The sequence below is a fragment of the Anomalospiza imberbis genome, chromosome 5 (assembly GCF_031753505.1).
Source record: "Anomalospiza imberbis isolate Cuckoo-Finch-1a 21T00152 chromosome 5, ASM3175350v1, whole genome shotgun sequence".
NCBI classification, from domain to species: Eukaryota; Metazoa; Chordata; class Aves; order Passeriformes; family Viduidae; genus Anomalospiza; species Anomalospiza imberbis.
Window position 1 is genome coordinate 71,938,911 of NC_089685.1, and position 21,690 is coordinate 71,960,600.

Consider the following 21,690-nt stretch of genomic DNA (forward strand, 5'->3'; position numbering starts at 1 on the left):
GCCCATTTGCAGACCATTTTGTAGGCGATTTAATTTTTAGTTTAAATTTACTTTGGTGCAGAAACTGAACTTGTTCAGGTTTACAGTAAGTAGATATTTAAACATTACAAAATATGTGGAAGAGAGTTACAGTCACCCTGCTTTCTTTTTGACAATACATCAATTAAATTTACATTAACAAAAACCTATTAAACAATCGCTCTGTGGTCTAAGTGTGGAGAGGGAAATAACAATACCAGAAGGGCAAACCCTAAACAAAAAGCAAAGCAAATAGCAGCATAGCAAGCTGTGATGGGATCAGAGCTGTCACAGCTGTATGGCCATGGGTGTGGACTCTCAGCTTGCCCATTTTTGAGGACAGACTCTCAGGACACAACCTGCTCAACGGTGAGAAGAAACAAAGGCTAGCAGAATTTTAGCTCGGGCAATATGAAGTGTATCTGCTGGCCATGTGTTAGAAAACATGAGCTGATACCTCGCTCCTCTACTTGGCAGTAGCTGCTACTGAGCTGTGCCTCTCAGCTTTGCTCATGCATCACTGTTAAATATACCTGATAAAAATCTTGCTACTGCAAGAAACCCGAGCTGTGTATTTCTTTCTCTGCACAAATGTGCCAAATGCCTGCTGAGACAGAAGGTCTGCATTAGGACAGAGGCATTTGCCCGTGTGAGATCCACACTGTGCTGTCAAGAGCATGCCGTGTTCATCTCCTGTGCCCTGTTTTGGCACCTCACAGAGCCAAACGGGACAAAATGTTGAAGCCTGGGTTCTGCAGGTGGCTCCACAGAGCACCTTCAAGTGGTACTGATGGGGAAGCTGTGCATCCTCTGGCCACTCCATTAAGCCTGTCCATGTAAGGTTAAACACAAACAAATACTCACAGGGTTGTGGTCTTATTTATTCCATTAGAAATAAACACTTCAAAAGAATAAAGACTGCATCTCGTATATGATTTTTCTTCTATATATTGAGGAAAATGTGGAGCAGAAAAGAAGTTATAAATGCTTAGCTTACACTCAAGGAAACACATAACTATAAAATCAGCATTTCATAAGCTACCAGGGAAAATATGAGAAAATGCAATATTAATTTAAACCAGCAATACTTCACATGGACTACAAGCCAAACTAACGGCAAAGTTTATCCATAATTTAATGACAAAGTTGCATTATTTTTCACTGTGCTAGATTACTGTAACTGAGCAGATTTATGTACATTGCTGAGAGCCAACACAAAAACATTTGGAAGATATTCTCTGAAAATTAAGAAAACAATCTGAATCCTTCCCTGTGAACCTTTAGTAATAGCTGCAAACATAGTGCGAACATGCTATTTATTTGGTAGTTTTCCTGCTAGTTATCAAGTATCATCTCAGCTCCCAGCAGAAGGGCTCGAAGGAAGGATGACAAATAAACCAAGTCACTGATTTGCTTTTTAATGCCAGCTCTGACCAGATGTGCTCTGCTCCAGACCAATCCTCATGGCAGATCTGGGCTGTTCTCTACAACAGCAGCCAAGACAGCAGCCCTAAGTTCAGCAGCCCCTTCCTTACTGCAGGAATTCTCCCAGAGGAGTCTGCTCTCTCATCCATGCCACCTGTGGCACGATCTGCTCTACAGTTTGTAGACACTTGGGCTGAGTTGCACAGAGGTGCTAAGAGGATGAAATGCCACTCAGTTCCACAGGATTCAGAGACTCCTAAATGAAATCCCTGTCTTGTTTTTCATCTCTCATGAATCTCAACAAACCCCGTGCCCAAATCTTGGTTTGGAAGTTGTTGAAACCTACAAAATTGCCATCTATAATGGGATTTCCAGCTTCAAAAGGAAAAAAAAACCCAAAACCTAACAAAAAACAACAACACCAAAGAACCATCAACCCACAACTTCAGCTCCTTTCCTGCTGACATGTCTTCTTCACGTGTTAGCTCCCAGGCCTGCAGTGTCACACCAGTCCTCTCTGCCACCTTTCAGGAATCAAATGCCATTAGCTTTCACAAAAAAAGACACCTGCAGAAAACACACCAGAAGCACCCAGGATGAAAAAATAAGCCAATAGAAGTGCTTGGCATTAAAAAAAGTAGCACCTCCAGACCAGGCAGAAAGAACTCTCTGCCTTTGGCAGGACCTGGATACATCTTTTTAAGCCCATAAAGTATTGTTTAGTGGTATTTGAAATGGTGAGGCTTTCTAAATGCTTCTGTCAACTGTAACTGCTTGGATGGACCTCTGTTAATCAATCCTGAAACAGCATCCTGTTTTGACTTAAGAACATGGGGCTTCATTGGCATTTCAAGCTGTTCACACTCCTATTTCATTATCTGCTCCTCAGCCATCAAAGCTTCTGGTGAAGAAGGGTAGTCCAAAGCTCAGACTGCAGTCCAAAGCTCTGACAACAGGGTAGACAGTAAATAAACCAAAATTCTTGTTGTGGAGCACTGGTGTCATCTTCCTAAGTAAAAAGGGGTGCAGTCAGGTCTGGATAACAGGGAGCTACAATAGAACTGTCCCCCTCAGCTGCAGAAAAGGAGTGCACCAAGAGGAGTACACTTCATTTCAGCCAGTAACTCCCATAAGACAGCTATCTTCTTGTGCTGGGATGACTCTTCCTCCTGGTAAAACAAGAATAATATCTTTAAATATACCAAAATGCTATTTTCAAAAATTAATTAAGCTGTGAAACACTGTATGAAACTCAGCAAGAGGCAGAAGGGAGAAATCCAAGACACTTGGCTCTGATGGATGGGAAAGAGTGTTCTCCACATTTTCTGCTGAATGAGGCTGAATTCAGACTGACAGCACACAGACCATCAGGGATCAGACCCCAGCACTGCTTCCCTTCTCTCAAATGTTTTTTCATCAGCACAGAAGGCAAAACCATGGAGAAGACACACTTCGTCAGCCACTACAACCACAAAACCCATTGCTTATGACAAAGCAAGGTGGCCTTTGAACTACAGGATGAAAGACTGAGGCTTTCAAAATCCATTTTGGGTAGGAAAAAACCCCCCAAAACTTCATCAGCATTATGAAACACAGTGAGTACACAGAAAACAAACAGCAATTGGAGCACTCCTGGACCAGTCTTGTGTCTCAACCCTCTGAAACCTTTGCCTGTGTCCATGATTAGTGTTTACTGAATTCTTCACCAATAAGAGACTTCAGCACAAGCTGACTGCACGGCCCCTGGGATTTTAATGCCCAATAAATTATCTGCTGTTTTGGAAAAGCCACTTATCGTATTTCATTTGACAGCCCCATGCAGGGTGAATTCCATAGACACAAAAAAATGTCAGGCCTCGAGACTAACACACATTTCCCCAGATGCAAAATACACATCAGTTGCTCTCTCAGGAGGGTGGAAAAAACTAATCCCTCTAAATTATGCAAACCAGGCAGTGAGAGCAGGCTTAAAGCCTTTGCTTTTAAGAAATAAAGCATAAACCACACTAGTACTTTATATCTGCCTTCTAGTTTTGCCTTTCCATGCTCTGCAATGAAACTATTTTGAGATCTGCTCCTGAGTGCCTCCAACTGGCACTTCTTAGAGGGAATTAGGTTCTCATTTCTCCTCAGGCCTGCCACCCTGCCCCCTAAACACTTATCTTGCTCCTGTAGAAAGACTTGGACCACGGAAGATCTTTTCCAATCCAACTTTTATTTAATTTTCCATGAAGGAAGACAGTGAGAGCGTTTTTCTTTTACTCATCTGGTATCTCATTCAGATCTGAGTTGGAACAGAAACAGAGAAGGAACATCCACTGAACTCTAAGTGCTTTCCAGCTCTGGTTCACATCTGTTACTAATGCATCTTTATATTACTGGATAGTTTAATAAACAAGGAAGAGCTGTCTGGTGAATTTGGTCCTATCATTTCAGAACTTGATCCCTGGCTCTGACACGAACCTCTCGCAGAGGCTGATGTATTTGCATGATTCGTTCTGCCCATTTGCAAACTGAAATAACAACACTTACTTTTGCCATAGGCCACGTGCGGAAGTCGGGAGGAAAAGCTGAGTAAAAAGTCGGCGCTACTGGAAAGCAGTGTGATGGGGCAGCAGCCCTGCTGTCACTTTGCTGTCACACGTGTCGGGACGGGAGAGACCGGCTCTGCACAGGGCGGCACAGGCCGGTGCTGCTGGGCAGCACTGAGGGAGCGAGAGAGGGAAGGAGAGAGAGCACGAGATGTTAAAATAAACTGCGGGGCAGCCTTGGCCCACCCGCTAGCGAGCGCTTCCCCAGAATGCATGCAAGCGAACGGCAGCTGTCCCACATAATTAAAGGCTGCGGCACCGCCGAATTGCAGGGCTGCGTCCCTTCCTCTCGGGCACAGCGCCGGGCACGGGCTACGCTCCCGGGACGATACCGCGAGGGGACGGAGCCACCTCGGCCGCCCTCTGCGTCCCTTCCTCCCTCTCCGCTCCGCACCGCTCCCGCTCGGCGGCCCGCAGGTGGCGCGGCAGGTCCGCGGGCGCGGCGGGCGCTGCGGAGCCGCGGCCGGGCGGAGGGGCGGAGGGGCGGGCGGACCCTCCGCATTGTGCGGCCGCGCCGCTGCGCCGGCGGGAGCGCCCGGGGCCGCGCCGGGCCGCGCCGCCGAGCAGCGCGCAAGGAGGTGAGCGCCGGGCGGGCGGAGCGGGGCTGCTCCGCGGGTGCGGCGCAAGGGGGGATGCGGAGCGGGGCTGCTCCGCGGGTGCGGCACAAGGGGGGATGCGGAGCGCGCTGCTCCGCGGGTGCGGCACAAGGGGGGATGCGGAGCGCGCTGCTCCGCGGGTGCGGCACAAGGGGGGATGCGGAGCGCGCTGCTCCGCGGGTGCGGCACAAGGGGGGATGCGGAGCGCGCTTCTCCGCGGGTGCGGCACAAGGGGGGATGCGGAGCGCGCTGCTCCGCGGGTGCGGCACAAGGGGGGATGCGGAGCGCGCTGCTCCGCGGGTGCGGCACAAGGGGGGATGGATGCGGAGCGGGGGGCGCGGTGCCAGCGGCGTGCGGAGCCGGGCAGCGCCGGCGGCCGCAGCCGCGGAGCCGCCCTGCGCCGGGCGGCACCTGCCCGGAGCGGTGGGGAGCAAAAGCCGCCCGGAGGGACGGAGCCGGCGGCGAGCAATCAATACTTGCCTGCACGGAAATGTGGCAGAGCCGCCGAGCGGGGCGAGGTGCCGGCGGGCTGCCGGGAGCTTTCGCGGGAGGCAAGCGCCGCGGTGCCGGCCCCCGAGTATCCCATTCCCATTCCGCCACGTCCTGAAACGGTTCGCACCTCTAACTGTCCCTGCAGACTGAGAGTGGTCCGATACTCTCAAGCAAAACGAATCAGGAGCACTTAGACGTCAGAGATTAGTCGGGACCGTTCTCGATGTAAGGTGTCTTTACTTTTTACAAGCATTTTTGTATAGGAAAAAGTCTTCGGCTTTTTAATATATATTTTTTTTCCAAATAACATGTTAGAAATGCATTTTGCTTTAGAGCAAGGAGTGCTGGCATGGGAAGCATCCTACGCCACTGTTAGAATTCATGGCTAAAGCGGGTACTTCAGCTCAGCAGCAAACCCGTCACTGGTTGCATTCACACATAAAGTTCTACCCTGCTTTAAGGGGAGACGGAGTGTTTGATGATTTAGTCAGGGCTGAGGATCATCATCATCATCATCACGATTGCCATGTTTTCACTGAAGAACTTAAAGCATTCCACAATGACAGGTACGGTTATAGATTTCACTGTCCAGGTTAGCAAAATCAAGGTCATGCAGCAAAACTGTGAGCACAGATAATTCCCGAGCTTAAAGTGCAGTACCAGAAACCCTGGCATCATTCTGCTAACCCCGTGCTTTGCTGCATGTTTATGTATGAGCTGAGGCAGCTTAAAAAGGAGCGCTAGACAACTTTCTGGGTAAGGATTTGTTTAGGGCAGCGAGGAAGGTACAAGTGCTTAGAGGGTTTTAGGCAACTACTGCTGAATAATTAAAACCTTTTTGGAGCTGGAGGGCTCAAGGAAAGAGTAGCTAGCTATCTGCAGGCACTGCTAGTGAGAGCTCAGAGCTATTAAATATATTCCACAAAAAAATAATTCCCTGTATATGATTCAAATACAGTAAATATATGCAATTTCAGCTGAAAGAGAAAGGAAGCAATAAATAATTAGGAGCCTTGCAAGGCAGGTGCTTGGGGTTGTTAAGTACCTTTTGGAATCTTACGGTGCCAGTGTGAAGCGAAGCAACGGCCAGAAAGCTAAAGGTAGGTTCTGCACAAAGAGTGCCAAATGTGTCAGTGGTGTTACTGCAATGCCTAAAGCAGGAACATAGCATCAATTATCAGGATTATTTAAAAAGAAGAAAGAAAGGGGGGCGGGCAGGGGAAGGGGAGAGCCTGGCTCCTTGCAGTTCCATCCTTGTGGTGTTCTTCCCCAGGCTCTGCATTGACGTCACAATGACACGGTGAAGCTGAAGGCAGGGGCTGGGAACAGTTCTTCTGCTTCACTTTTGACAACTGAGTGAGTTTGCCACCACTGCCTTCCTTCCAGCATGGCCAAGAGTGCAGAAGTGAAGTTGGCAATCTTCGGTCGAGCTGGCGTGGGCAAGTCAGGTACGTTTGACTCCTGATTTTTTCTTCTGCTTGTCTCTGGGTAACTTTTGTGCAGATAAACTCTTCATAAAAAAGGACATCTCTGACCTTCTTGTCAGGGAGGTTGGGATCAGGCCAGGAATTCTCTCTTCCTTGGCTTTTCATGCTATTTTCTCTAGGTTCTACCAAGTAAAAGTACTTTTTAAGAAAAAGCCCAACAATAAACAACACCAAAACAAACTTCCCAACCCAAAACAAACGCACTTCTCATGGAGTGAGTGGCAACATTATTCTTCTCTGAAGGAACAGAATTAGTAATATGCAATTTGTCTCTTCATAGCTTGCGCTCAGTGAAGGCATGGAATATTATGCTCCCTATCCTCTGTTAAATATTAGATGACTTCTGTAACAGTTGTAATTCTGGCTGATTTCCACAGGAGATTTTAGACTCAGCAACTCAAAGAAGTTTTGTTCTCAATGCTCTCCTGGATTTACACTTTTACCAGCAATCTAAGGCAGCACCATGTGTAAAGTTTGCATTTGCAGAGATCTTTTGAGGAATAAACATAGTCTGACAAGTTCATATGGTAGAGACACAAGGGGGGAGGCATAAATGTTAAAAATCCATTTCCACAGACAGCCTTTCCTCTGGTGAGATGAGGAGCAGAGTGTGAGGCTTGCAATCTCTCTCGGGTAGTTCAGGGGTGTTGCATTAACTTGAAAGCTCCATGACCACTCTAACAAGTCCTTGCACCACAGGGATGAGGAAATGAGGAGACTGAGCCCAATCATGCTCCTGAGGCAGTTTGGGACATGTAAGATACTGTTTCCTTTAGAGAAAAATCTGCACAAGAGAAGGCAGGAGATAGGATGTCCTGGTAAGAGCATTAAGCCAGACTCAGCTGCCATCAACCAGCTCCAGTTCCCCAAAGTGACTTTTATATTACACATGCCAAGGTTCTGTCCTATAAATGCATTACAGTTTCAGTAACTTGGGAATGGGTTGTTTATAAAAGCACATTTACCCTGAAGGTATTTTAGCAGAACACTATCAGTGAAGTAGTTCTGTCAGCTATCAGGACAAAAGGCGTATGTGAGGCAGAAGTTCTTAGAGATTATACTGCTTATTCAAAGGCAATGCAGATTAAATTCCACCTTTTTGAATAGAATGCCCGAGGGAATGCTGATAATATACTGGGATAAGTTTAAACTCTTCCTTCTTCCCTGCTGCCCTTGCCCCATCCCCTCTTTTGTATTCATATTTCACTGTCCTACTGAAGTTTTGCAACTTCAGTGGCTCCCCTTTTGGTTTATCTTACATTCAGTTGATGGTCTCTGTGGTTTTCCAGTCTTTTGGCTGGATTCAAAATAATGCAGGAGAACATTGAAATATTTGCAGGAAAACTGAAACACTACAAGAGTCCCCTCTCCCTGCTATTCTCAGTAGTTCGAGAGCTTATATTTTAAAAATACAAAATTACCTTTGAAGTGCTCTGTTAAAATGCTACACCAGCACAGGATTAACAAAAGCCTTTTTTACCTATTGTATCCTTTTTGTAGACTTTAATATATACTAGGATAGTATAAATAATTGTTACTGTAGTCCTGGAAGTAGGTGGGAGACAGAAGAAACAGCCAATAAAAACATCCTAGTCCTTCGAAGTCTTCCTCCTCTCTCCTTTGTTTCCCTTTGAGATGCAAGGAAATATTACATCAAATACGAATGAGCCCCCCTCTTTTGACTGTGACCATATTGCCAATCTGTGTGGAAATGAGGGCACAAATAAGCGGGCAGCACAACAGGGTGAATTGAATGGGGTAGAAGGGCCATGGAGTGCTGTCAGCTACCTGAACAGGGCAGCAACTGTGCCTTCCAGAATCTCCAGCTTGCTTATGAAAACCCCTCTTGTACGTTCCCATAAAAGGATCCACTTTCAACAGCTTGGCCAACTGCAGAGAAATAAGTGTGTGTGTGTGTGAGGGGGGTGGTGTCTGAAAATACCTATTTGCCTGTAGCCAGCAGTAAGGACAGTGGGAGCTGTGGTTTGTTACACCTTTGCTAGAAACAGAGCTGGACACAAAGCAGCCTCCAGACAGCTGGGTCTGGTGGGCAGTGCCCTGCTAGAATAGTGTTGATAGTGTGTTTTCTAGTGTTACCCTACCCCTGTGACCAGTTTGTCATGTGTTGTGGGGACAGGATCCTGTGGTCAGAGCTCACTGGAGCAGACTTGGCTAGACAGCTGGAAGATAAGCCAGACTCCAGAAGCAAGAGCACAAGGCAGAATGCTGGAGCACACATGCAATGAAAAGGAGGCTTTGGGTGATGAATAGGGCCACTGTAATTGCCAGAAAGTCATGCCAAAATATGGTCACTGGCCTGCTTTCCTGGCTCATCTTCATTGCTGAGGAAGAGCCAGGCTTTAGGTTCTTAATCTGTAAGTGGGTGAAGCACCTGACAGCATCTGCGGAGTTCCAGCCACGCTCTGAAACGTCCTGGAGAGGCTCCTCTCCCACTGCCTGACCCAGACCTTGGGTCAGTGAGTCAAAGCAGCTGTGGAGAAAGAAGTGGTTTGCTTCAGGGACGCGTGGGGAGCCAAAGTTGTCCCTCAGGCACTAGAGAAGCTGTTGGACCTGTTAGCATTACTGAGAGCTGAGGAACGCCCCAGTCTCACCATTAATGCCAGGCATCTGTTTTAAGGGTAAAATACTCCCTGTTCTACAAAGCAGTCCCTCCCAAGATTCTCCCAAACGTGAGGTGGAAAACCAGAACACTGTTCACAAATCTGAACAGTGATAGCATCTCCAAAGAGTTAAATCCAGGGAAAACAAAACATTACTCGGGTTTCTTGCTGCTTATCAAGTTTCCACGGTTCAAAGGTTTAAAAAACAAACGGGGCAATAGCTAGTGTGAGTGTCAGCTTTTCACTCTTCTCCTTCCTTGCCTCGTCTCCTCCTGCCTGCTGGAGAGTGGCTAATCAACTCACCTGTCCTGTTTTGCCTTTTTACTTAATACAGACCTAAACCTTTCAAATAGAAAAGGAAGAGCAAACCAGCTCAGAAGGAGGCACACAAGAGTCCCCCAGATCAGAGTTACACTGAACAATGGGCAAACTCACCAGGTACAAGCATGCCAACCTGCTCTCATACAGTGCACTAGGTGCTCCTCCATTCACCCTGTTCTCACTGTACAAAAGCTGCATAAACATTGTTTTAGAACAGCTGAAGAAAACCAGATGAGGAGCTCTGCCTGAGCCAAGGAGCACTTTGCAGCTGCTTCACTCGGGAAGGGGAGGAAGTGCTCTGTGGGTGGGAAGGGACATTGCTAAGACCCGCTATAGATAACAGGGCTGTACCTCCTAATTTGGGCTGGAGTTAAGCTGCACTGAGGAGGGGAGAGAGCCTTTAGAGTCTTTTTCTTTACGGCCAAGAGGAGCTTGGATGGAGCAGAGAATTAAAGTTGAAGTGAATTACTTAAACACTGCTGTTTAAATTGTTCTTTCACTGAATCCTACAGCTTCATTCCTATGGTAACACAACCGAGGATTTCCTAAATAGCTCCTTTTAAAACTACAGGGGTAGCAATTAATAAAGACTTAAAGGCCTTGTTCTTCCATGTCATCACAAGACACAGTATGTGCCCAGAAATCTAAAGAGGAGTGAAAATGTATGAACCAAGAGCAGAAAAACAGGGCATGTACTGGAAAACACTGCATGGCTGATGCTCTTCCAACTCATAACTCAGTTGACTATGAATGCTCAAAATACTTCTGCTTAGGAGCTTTTCTATTTTGGCCAAAAAAGAGACAACGTCCAGCTGCAGCATGTGCTATCCAGCGTGCCTTTTGGCCGTGCGTGTGCCAGGCTGAACACTCCAAGTTCCTGGGTTAGCAGGCCTGGTTTGCCCAGCCCCTGGCAGATGCAGTTCTCATCTGTGCAGCTGCAGCTGAGGAATGGGACATGGAAGTGTGTGTGGGTTCCACTGGGGGTTCAGCAATGGGGAAGATACTGAGGATTTCCCCCAATAAATGTAACAGCTTCTAGGCAAATCATTGCTTGTCCAACCAGGTATGTGGGGCAGAGGGCTGTTGTCACCCTTTGATCCAGCAACAGCTTGGATGCTTCCATTTGGGCAAAAGGGTGACCAGAAAAGTGGTTTCAGTGAGTGTCGCCTCACAAAGAGCCTGTGCCATCACAGAAATGAAGATCTCAGCTACTCCAGTCATTTTAGAGTCACAGCTGGGAAACTCCTGAGCAGACATATATTTGTATCTGTTGGCTTTTGCTATTTTCCCATGTCTAAGCCAGGATGGGGGAATAGAGCTGGGAGAAAGACACCTGGTTTTGAAAGTTGCTACAGAAACATTCAAGTAGCAGCCAAACCAGAGAGTCCTTCAACAAATCTGTGTTTTGTTTTCATTATTTGGGGATATGTCTGAAACACACTACCAGGAATCACTTCCCAATTGCAAGGTCTGGGCATGTGGGAAATAGAACTGCATTCATTGCCACCCCACCCCCCATTCAAAAAACCCTGTGGGTTACTGGGAAAGGAGCCCAAAGTGATTTTTCTACTTCACAAATCCCTGCTCATATATTTTCCCCCACTAGTTGCATTTCAGAGACTTTTGCAGAGGAAACATGAGCTATTAAGGAGTGATTAGTTATCGGGCTCACAGCTCTGCCAGTAAGGCAGGGAAAGCTGCCACAGGATCTTCAAAGTCCAAGCTGTACCAACTGATGTATGGATTACTGTAATAAGGTGTCTCTGAAATCCAGAAATGTGGGTGGAAAGAGACTGGATTTTCTGTTGTGGGTTTTGTTTTTGCTTGTTTTTTTTTTTTTGACTTAAGCAAGTATAGTAGGTCAGTTGCTTTTCCCTTTGTTCTTATGAATGGCAATGACAACCAGATGCTTAAGTGATTATTCAGTGATCATGTTTAATACCCACTATATTAATTTTGCTATTTTGCAAAATTTTAAAAAAAAAGCTATTTTGTACTATTTTGCTGGTAAAGTACTCATAAAACACTCAAAATTTTTACATTCTCTGGTTTTACACTTTTCAACCAGCTCCAGCTTCTCTGAAGGGACTACACATAAGTCATAACAGCAATTAGGTCACTAACTTTAAGATTATTTCTTCTCAAACTGTACAAATATACACTAATACAAGAATACATATGTGCCCCCTTGGAGCAAGTAATATTGCAAGCAAACAGTTGCATTGAAAGGACCTTCCCAAGCTCCTGTTCAGATGATGTTGATGCCCATTCAGAGGGAGAGCCCCAGGTCCATGCATTGGTGAAAAAAGTTGCTCTGTGGCTTTAGCACACAGATACAATCTCTTTAGCCAACAGCCTTTCTCAAAACTGCATTTGTTGATCTTGTCCTGCTAGAACTAAAGAGAAGGAACACCAGGAACCTGGGCTAGGCATGCAAACATTTGCTCTGCTTGTGTCTGTTACCTCCTCCCTTTCCTCTGCTTGTTTGCCTATCCATGGTTCACTATAGCCTTGCCCTTGCTGTAGTAGAAACCATTCATGCTCAGCTCGACATTTGATCCTCCTTCTGGCTAACCAAGAAACCATAAAATGCAGAAATCCTCTAACCAAATGCCAAAGTTGTTCATTCAAGCATAGCTGCCTCCCCTGTTCCGTCTCATTTAACTACATCTGACATCAGCTCTACCTGTATCCCCTCTGAGCAGCTGGTGGCAGCTGTTAGAGCTAAGACTAGTCCTGCTGTTCTTATTTTTTTTTGTTGTTTAGTTTGGGCTAAATATAGCCTGCTGTTTGATTACTGAGGAAGGAATGCTAGGATTCAAGATTTATGCGCGCAGCACAAATTTTTCCCTAGTCCTGTGCCTAGCCACCCCCTGCAGCTCCTGCCTTGATAAGATAGCTGCCCTGCCCCCTTGTCTCCTGCAGTTTTGCCAAAGGCAACTGCAGAGCTTCCTGGTGGAGTTCCAGGAATGGCTTGTCTGGTTATGGTAAAGGTTTGCACTGTTTGGGTCAGTCTGCTGCTCCCCAGCAGGGCACAGAATGCAGGTCCTTTCAGAAACAGCAAGATTTTTCATCTTCCACAATCTTGTTGCTACCTCCCTGATACCTGGAGTCCTTTTGCCTTGCATATACTTTTCTTGCCTTGCTTCTTCTCAGCTGTCACCCTTCCCTTTCCCCCTGCCAGTTCCCTAGAACTGTGCATATTCCCTAAACACTGCATATGGTGAAATGGCTTCGTACTTTACAGGAAGACTTTGTATTTACAGTTCCTTTCTCATCCTCCTCACTCTGGGCTTCCTCCCATCTCTGTTTCTCATCCCCAGCTCCTTCTCTGCACACACTGTCAGTGCACTGTGCATCATCAAATGCTCAGGGCATGAGATCCAGGTGAGCTAATCCTGGCAGCAGTGGTGTGATGCAGCAAAGAACAGCCACTGTGAAGTGGTTCCTACTGGAACTGGTCCTGGAAACCATTCCTTGGTGTGGATTTGGAGGATGTTGACTGCTCCAGCCAGTCATTGCCTGAAGCCAGCTTTGCACAGGATAAAAAGGAAAGCAGTCTATATGTGTACATAGCTAGTCTTAGTTATGGATCTGGGTAAATTTACCTATTTTGGCTTTGTGGCAGAGCAGGAGAAACAAGTTATATCTGTATTTCTCAAAAAAACACTTTTTCTGCATTGACTTCTGTGCCACCCTTGAGCCTTTTACATTTACTGCACCCAAAAATAAATATGTTGGGTGTATGAAAAACTAACACTGCCCCAAAGTAGGAGGATCAATGAAATGCTTTGGGCTCTAGCTGAGCCCTGGTTACAGAGCTGTGATTATCTGCTGGTGACTGAAGGTGTTTGTACCCTCTCACCACACTCCTGGCAGGCACTCCCAGCGCTCTGGTGAGCAGGGGAGACAAAGAATTGCTTTGAGGTGGCGAGGGAGCTGTGGCATCCTCATCCATTTGCTGCTTTCATTCCAAGCCTGTGCTTGCTCGGTATTACTGGCAGCCTTTCACACGCCCCCTGCTGCAGAGGCAATTACAGCTTTGGGCAGGGACCCCCCTCAGCTTCCCTTCCCTCTGCACAGGCAGTTTGGGGGTGCTGATGGAGCTCCCCACTGCCCCTCCAGAGCTGTGGAACTCCCACCTCAGCAGATCTCAACCTGGCCTACTGTTTGAGCCCACATTTCTTTCCAATCCCCTCGGATCAAGCCAGCCCCTCCTGTTTTCATTGACTCCTACCTCTTCCTGGAGACAGGAAAACAGCGGAGGGAGGTGCATCTCTTTCTATAGCCTTTTCATAATTCTGAATGGGAAAAGTTCTTTTTGATGACTGTTTCCCACCATGTAGAGCGCTCACGCTGCTGGAGTCAGTCTGCAGCTGTTGCAGCTTCTGATGGATTTGCCATGTAGGTGTTGGGAAGTGCCATATGTTATGGCAGTGATGCTGCAGATAACTCATATTCTATGCATCCAGCATGAAAAGATGAATGGCAAGAGAAGCACGAAGCCCTGGGGAAGGAAGTAGTAGATATATTAAACATATGTGCAGCTTTAAAGTGTCATAGAAATTGGCTGGAGCCTCCAGCTGCCTTTCCAGAAATGTTAGACAGTAGTCTGCTCGCAGGAAAATGAGGGGATATGTTGAAAACATCCAGCCTGGGTTTGAAAGCACACAGAGCTGCTGACATTCCCGGGTTGTTGCGCTGCCTCTGGGGTCAGCAGCAGAGAAGCTGCAGAAAAGCAAGAGCAGACCTGGGGCAGTGGCAGTGGCGTGTTACCACAGGGGAACTGTTTGGATAAGTGGCTTGAGAAGTTTCCAGGGTGGTAGGATGCAAGTGGGCAGTGCACAGGACACATCATCCCAGGGAGGGAGTTTCCTCAGTGCTTGAGCAGCACTGTGGCTTTCCCCAGGCTGTGGGAGCAATGGCCACCAGCACGCCCTCCTGAAGGCAGGCCACTGGGACTGGCCTCGAGTGGCCAGCGTGGGAGCTGAGGTGAAGGAAGGGGGAGCCTGATTGTCCCAGGTCACCAGGGGAAGTGCGGCTCGGGCGTCGCCAAGGCTCCTTTCCACGACTTCTCCTCAGGGCCAAGGCTGCTGAGATCCAGCCTGATGGATGGCTCCCAGGCTGGCAGCGTCCAAGAGCCACCCCCTGTCAGCCCTGTGGGATCCTTCTGGCCCTTCATGGCTCTTCCACTGACACTTGCTATTGACAGCAAAATAAAGCACAGAAGCAACATTTATTTTCATTAAAAACATATTTGGCAATCCTGTCTTTCACTGCTTTTCCAATAGGGCTTAATTTCATTTTGACCCACCGGACCACAAGCACAAAAGGAGCTTGTCTTTGCTTCCTTTCTCCCCTTCATGTGGCTATATTTTCCATCCAAGTCTCAGTCTGACTATAATATAGTCTATCAGAGATTTGCACAACCCTACTCTAGAGAGCTGCTTTTGTCAGCAGCTCATCTCTGTGCCTGCCCTGGGAAACAAAAATCCCACTCCCCAGAGCACTGGAAGCCAGTTAGACAGAGCTGTCAGCCATGATCTCTGCCTGACCTCCCCAGCAATTGACCCAGAGGAGCTTTACAAGTGAGAACTTCAAAAGTGTCATTCAAAGCAGGAAAGTGTAAGAAGATCAGAGCGAGCCATTTCTTTTTTCACTGCAGAATAAATTGAAAATTACTGAAGAGTCACCACAGAGGAATGCTGTATTAGACCCATGGGTGGTAGAGAAAACACACAAACAAAAAAAGTCCCCACCAAACCCCACACAGCAAAGCAAACACCCTGTTAACCAGCCTCAGTGGCAGCATCTGGAATGCCAAGCACTGCTGCTTAACCCAACTGGATTCCTGGGCACTGGAGTTGGTTCTCCTCCAGGCTGATTTCCAACATGAAGTAATTGAATAGCGAACCACAATGTGTCTTGGTCTGTTAGGTCTGTTACTGCCAGGCAAAAGTTTCAAAACATTTATCTCCAATTAAAGAAAATTTGACCTTTATCTACATGGAGTGTGATAGGTCTCAAGATATTACAGTGAATTGTGTCCTGGACAATCAAACATTCATATACTAATCCTCAGTCTCCCATGGTAATCTCATATAATAACATCTCGTGCAAGAATACTCTTTTGTTAGTATCCAGTGAAATTAAACTAGTCTAGTTCTCACCACCCACCGCCGTGTATCCTCAGTATCACTTTGGTAATTTCTTGGCAAATTTTGTTTGCAGTTTCTGACCCAGCATGTGAAATAACCAAGCCTCTCTCATGAAAACAAACTACCTCTATTTTAAACATACTCAGTATGACTGTTTTCTTCATTAATTGCTATTTGGGATCTAGTATGAAAGAGGCCCCTGAGATTTAAGAAATTCACATAGCATTCAGTGCAGATTGGGAGGAGTTTGGGAGCCTGTACTATAAGAAATACTTCTATAGTTTGGACAGGTCTTATGTATCATTCTGCAGACTTCTAGGACTCCTCAGAAAAGATCACACTCTACTGCCACTCTTTCCTGCTTGAAAAGGCAGATATAGTGGATTCTCAATTAAGAAAGGAGCTTTGCCTGTTCTGTTTTCCTAGCCTCCCTCCTCAGAATAAAGCACCAAAATAGATAGGATTTTCTTTATTTTATTTTCATGAGGAAGCCTCATTAAAGTTGCATTTTTCCTAAGCAGCTCTAGCAGCTACGATGTATATTTAGCTGTAAAATCACATGCAGCTACTGATGTTCTTGGTACAATCAGTGTCAGCTCCAGAGCAGGATAGTTTGGCATCCTGGTAAAGATGAGGCAGTAGACAGAACATGGAAAATGCAGAAGAAACTTTGAGCAGTTTCTTAAGTTCTAACATTTTACAGGTATGAAAAGTATCATGATCTGCCTGCAGGTCTTCACACCCAGCTGGACGAAGTTTCAGTATTACTAAGACTAACTCCATGCTCAGTATCATATATCTCACCTCACATTAGGTCTGTACCTAAGACTTTTTATTCACCTAAAATAATTTTGCATGGCTCATTTTGTAGCATTTCTTCAACTGCTAAACAGTTACTAAATGGTGCCCCCTTCTAGTAAGCTGTGAAAATACTAAATATCATCCAGTCTGAGGAACTCTGTTTGCACATCAGAGCTGTGGAAGTATTTTTTTCTGCTCCCTGTGCCACAGCACAGACAGGGACTGGCTGCAAATAGAAGTAAGGGACTCAACAGAAGGGAATGACCTTCACAGCTGAGTTGAAACAGCACATTGCCACCTGAGATCCTACCCTAGTTCTGCACAGGAGGCGGCTGGCAGGCATGTTCAAAAGGCAGGGAAAATACAATGACCAACAGCAGGAGTTGGAACAGGGCTTAGGGAAACATGCTCATGACAAAAGTACCTTGAAGCTTGGCTGTACCCTGCTATTTTCTGTTCATTCCCATTAACACCGCTGCTCTTGGTGAAGGTTCAAATGATTTTCTTACAGATAAAATGGCAGAGGATGGAAAAAAGGCTTTAGTTCCAAGCATGAGCAATCTGACATCATGTGTTAGAGGTCGTCGTGCAATTCCAGGACTTCTCTGTTCACTTGAGCAGGTGACTCTTCAGAAGTCAGGGCTCTGCAGCCCTGTGACAATCCAAAGGTCTATTTAGAACACTTTGCACCTGCTGGTTACAGAAGAGCTCTCAGATCTCAGACTGTGCTCAGGAAAAGGTTTGCAGGCCAGTGACAATCAGAGGATGCTCAGGGTGACTCCCAGAGTGCTAGACCAGTGAAAATAGTTCTGCACCTGGGTCACTTTGTAAGGGCTAATCCAGTTGCACCTCTACAGTTTCTGAGGAGTCTTAAGGATGCTTGCAATGATCTTGCTCTTGTATTTGGAGAACAAAATGAATGTGGTGGGTTTGGTTTGGGTTTCTTCCAGTATGAGTATTTACCTGTAGAAAAACTTATGTTCCTGAAGCTTGGAGCACAGAGTGGCATTCTTTAGCTCCCAGTTGGGCTGCAGGCTTTCTGAGCAGCAAGGAGGGTCCCACTGAAACCCTCAAAATAGCCTAGAAAAGTGCATGAATGCATGGAAGTGCTGGGTCATATGGGAATGGGGACTGTCTCGTGTGTGTCTCTTTAATGACTGTTCCACCTCCAGTTTATCCCTGTACCTCTCAGCACAACATCACAGCCACTGCTTCTAAAAGAAGAAAAATTGTACCAGTAAAACAAGTGCTATTCACCACCTTGCTGTAGGAGGCCACCTGTGTCTCCAGAAGCTAAGTCACAGCAGCTCCCTCAGCCCATGCATTCAAAAGAAAACCTAAATCTTGTCACACTCCAATATCAGACAAGCCCGGAGCCTGGACTGTCTGTACTGTCATAGCCTGCAGCCAGTGCAGGGTTTTCTACCCTGCTGCTCCCAGCAGTGCAGAACCTGTCCAATTCTAGGTGCCTCATGAACACCCAAGGGTTTTATTCCTCTTTAAATAATTTCCCCAGTGACAAGCATTTTATGTCCTTCATTGCAAGGGGGTCAGAGAAGATGACTGCAATAACCCTTCCCTTGAAAAATATGATCTTGTGGACTGTGAGTATATTAAATTAAGAATCTTTCCCTGGTGCTTAGTGGATTTTTAATTCCTCTTGAGCTAAAACCCTGCTATAGTCATGACCCTCTCCTCTGGGCCACTTCCCTTTTCTTTTTAGTAGTGTTTGTATTCTATAAATCTGCTTATTCCTACACACTAACCACATGGAGCCCGCTCATCATTTGATGAGGCAGATCTTCATAACACTGTTTTGAAATCTTAAGATTTAATATTAAGTATCTAAGGAAAAAATTATATAACTTTCTGTATTGGTTTTATTTAACGTATAACTTTATGGCACTAGGTTGAAAGCATTCACCAAGTCAGTGTTTGGACTGCACTGCGGGGATGTTAATGAGAACATCCAAATTTTATGCTTTTGAACTCATTAAAATGAACAGCACAATTTGTGCAGCAGTGGCTTATTTGCAAGAACAGAGATTAACAGGAGCACATAGAAGGGCAGAATACAGATGCAGTTTTTTTTTCTCATGGAGATCAGAACAAAAATGCAGAGCTTTCCAGTGACCTATACTAACACAAATAAGTTTTACCTCTGAACAAGGTGTAAGATTTGAAAACACACTGGCAAATAAAGAGCTTGCAGAGAGGAGATCTGCATGTATCAAAGAGGAAATGTAGAAGCAGCCAGATATAAAAAAAGACAAATCTTAAGCTAACACTGTTGGAAGATGAAAAAGCAAAGTCACAGAAGGTGAGCTTTAGTTACAACTGTTAAAACTAGATGGAAATTTCAAGGGATTATTTGCAAAGCTAATAAAGAACATTAGTTATGGAAAATTAAAGATTAATTCAAGGCTCCACACAGTGCTAGACTAAATCACCTTGTGCTGTGTGCTGAACAAATGCTGTGGCCCTCACAGACAGGAGGAGGTTGATACATGAAAATAAATGAAGAAGTCTGTGTTTATTTCTGTGGGCTTGGGAGCAGGGCCACCAGGAGCAGGATCAGTCATGCCATGGACCATGCCCACTCTGCCTCCTCCCAGGGGGAAGGAGGATGTCTGGGGTGGCCCCACAACCAGTGCTAGCAGCCTCCCAGAAAGTAATATAAAGAACTGAAAGACAAAACACAGTTTAAAATCAAGCACTGTAAGAGCAAAACCACAGACCCAGGAAAAGCCTGGTGTGCTCTTTCCTCAGTCACAGGTGCTGCATTGTTTTTCATCCAAAATTTGGAGCTCTTCCTACAAAGTCTCTAAAAGCACATGATCTGAAAAAGTTATAGTTCACACGGTTTTTTCCACCCCTGCCTTGCAGCAGCACTAGACTTTATCTAGCACAACTCTACCACACCCTTGCAGTAGCATGGATTTCACAAACTGAGGACACATTGAATAAAACCACAGAGGAACTGACCAAGGGGATCTAACCCCGACCATTCCAGCCCAATCCACACACTGACTCCTTGGACCAAGGACTCTTCCTGCTGTCTGAATGACTCAGACTGCCCCTATCAGCATGTTCTATTTCTCAGTCACATAAACACAGGCTTACCACAACCTTCTGTCTTCATCTCCTAGATACAAGCACTTAGTAGAAGGCTTCTTATCACAGGACAGCAACAAAATGCTCACAGTCATGAGATTTTCTGTTCAGCAGCAATATGGTACTTCTGCATGAGCCTGACTTGGACTGCTCAGAGGAGCAAAAAAAAAACCAACAAAAAAAAGACCAACACCACAACAAAACAGAAGTGGTGGTTTGCTAAGAGCTTTGGTAATTAAAATAATGAGGAGATGATGGTAATGACTAGCACAAGACATGTCATGATCAGAGGTCCAAAACCAGGATCTATTTAGCTGTGCTGCCTGTAAATGCTGACCTAAGTGAAGACAGTGGGTTCCTGCATTTCTTTCTCTGACAGGGGTAAGTGTTGTCTGTCAGGATAAGCCTCAGTTTTCTCTTGAGGCTTCACTGAAAGCAAAACTTCTTAATGTAGCCTTAAATAGTGTTAAGGTAGTTCCAGCACCCTCCTGAGTTTCTTAGGATATTGCTTAGGTTTACCTATTCAGATTTGACATTTCCGTGCTGGGTGTCTGCTCCAGGCTGCCTTTTTTACTGGAAGACGTCTGCAGAAGCAATACAGACATTTCTAAGAACAAGGTTAGGAAAACAAAAATATAGCTGTGTGTCTGTGTTAAAAATTATTCTTGTAGCAGCTTTGCCCAGGTGTTCTAGTATTATCAGTCCCCAAAGCAGGAACAAAATATGACAAGAGTGGGGCCAGAATGTCAGCAAGAGTATTCTTTTTCTTTGCCTCTGAAAGTGTACCTGTATTTGATAGCAAACCAATGCCTCTGGAAGTTCCAAGCTGTGTGATGCATGTTGGAGATAGAATTTAAATTTTCCTCACAAGTTTATCCTTATGGAAGACATTCCAGCCCTAGATAGAGGACACTTTCTTTTCAAGAAGCTGTGTAGGGAAAAAAAATTGGGACCAGACTCTCTAAAGAAGTAATGAAGTACATGGGAGACAAAAGCCCCAAGAAATGAAGAGCAAATCGCAATTTAGGATTAAGTTTGCCTTTCCATTAGCTTATCTAAAACAGATTTGTCTTGGCAAGTAGCTCTGGAAGCTAAAAAAATGCAGCTCCCAGCATCAGAGATTTGTGGCAAATTCTCAGTTGCGTTACCTCATCTCTGCACATCACTGTGAAACTTTCTCTCCTCCGTGCTTTATCTATTGTCCATCCAGTGCAACTAGAAATAAGTACAATCAGGGTATCATTTCTATCATTTTTTATCTACTGTCCTAACAGAGGCCATTCCAGAAGAGTTTTTTCATCCCCTTCAGCTGAAGGTTAGTTGCCTTTTTATTTTTTTTTTATTTTTTTTTTTGGCTTTTTGGTGCCAGGCTGGAACACCATGTTCTAGTCAGGACAGTGAGCAGCTTGGGAAGCAGTGCTAATCCCCTGAGTATATACCATGCAGCAGTAGCCCCAGAAACCATTGCCAGTGCATCACATTAATTTTGGGTGTTCACCTTACTTCTAGATGTTTCAGCTAAATGCTCTTAAGACTCGTAGAACACTCGGTGATCCAAATGCCTCCCCACGGTTCAGCCCCTGCAGAGCAGTGGGGAGGCCTTTGTTCACACCCAGACTCCAGTTTAGGCTGCCCCAAGCGATGAGCACAGGGCGCTCGGTGCATTGGCATTTACATCAGCGCAGCAGGACGCTGCTGTTCGGCTTGGGTGGAACTTTACAGCCTGTTTTACTGCAGCAAGGCCAGCAGCGTGATCAGTCTTTTCAATAAATCCCCTCTGATGGGTTTGCCGGCGCCTTAGATCAGGGGTGAAAAGTATCCCAGAGCCAAAGCTCAACGCATTTACCACCAACACTGGCCCCATCTGCCAACATTAGTGCAGTTTTCACCAGGAAATTTATATTCAAAAATGCATTTACTCTGTGGGGATACAGCATAGAGTGTTCTGTGCATGCAGTGAATGACACAAAACTGACCTGGGTTTTTATTTGGTGTTACTCAAAGTCAGAGCTTTATACACAACTTGATAATTGTCTCTTCTGCTGTGTTTTCCCCACAAAGCAACA

At 45.7% G+C, this 21,690-nt stretch overlaps 1 protein-coding gene and 1 long non-coding RNA gene across 2 annotated transcripts in view; one reads left to right on the forward strand and one right to left on the reverse strand.

Annotated features, from left to right (window-relative positions):
* Positions 1-6,365: 6,365 nt before the first annotated feature.
* RERG (RAS like estrogen regulated growth inhibitor) overlaps positions 6,366-21,690 on the forward strand; it is an 88,873-nt gene continuing 73,548 nt past the window's right edge. Inside the window, exon 1 of the mRNA XM_068191961.1 lies at positions 6,366-6,570. Within this exon, the coding sequence (XP_068048062.1) occupies positions 6,510-6,570 (61 nt within the window). The 5' untranslated portion in view covers positions 6,366-6,509. The remainder of the gene's footprint in view (positions 6,571-21,690) is intronic.
* Positions 7,480-14,425, reverse strand: LOC137474898 (uncharacterized). The gene is made up of 2 exons (XR_010999551.1): positions 13,789-14,425; positions 7,480-7,906 (listed from the first exon to the last, which is right to left on the reverse strand). It is a non-coding gene; the product is annotated as an uncharacterized lncRNA (long non-coding RNA).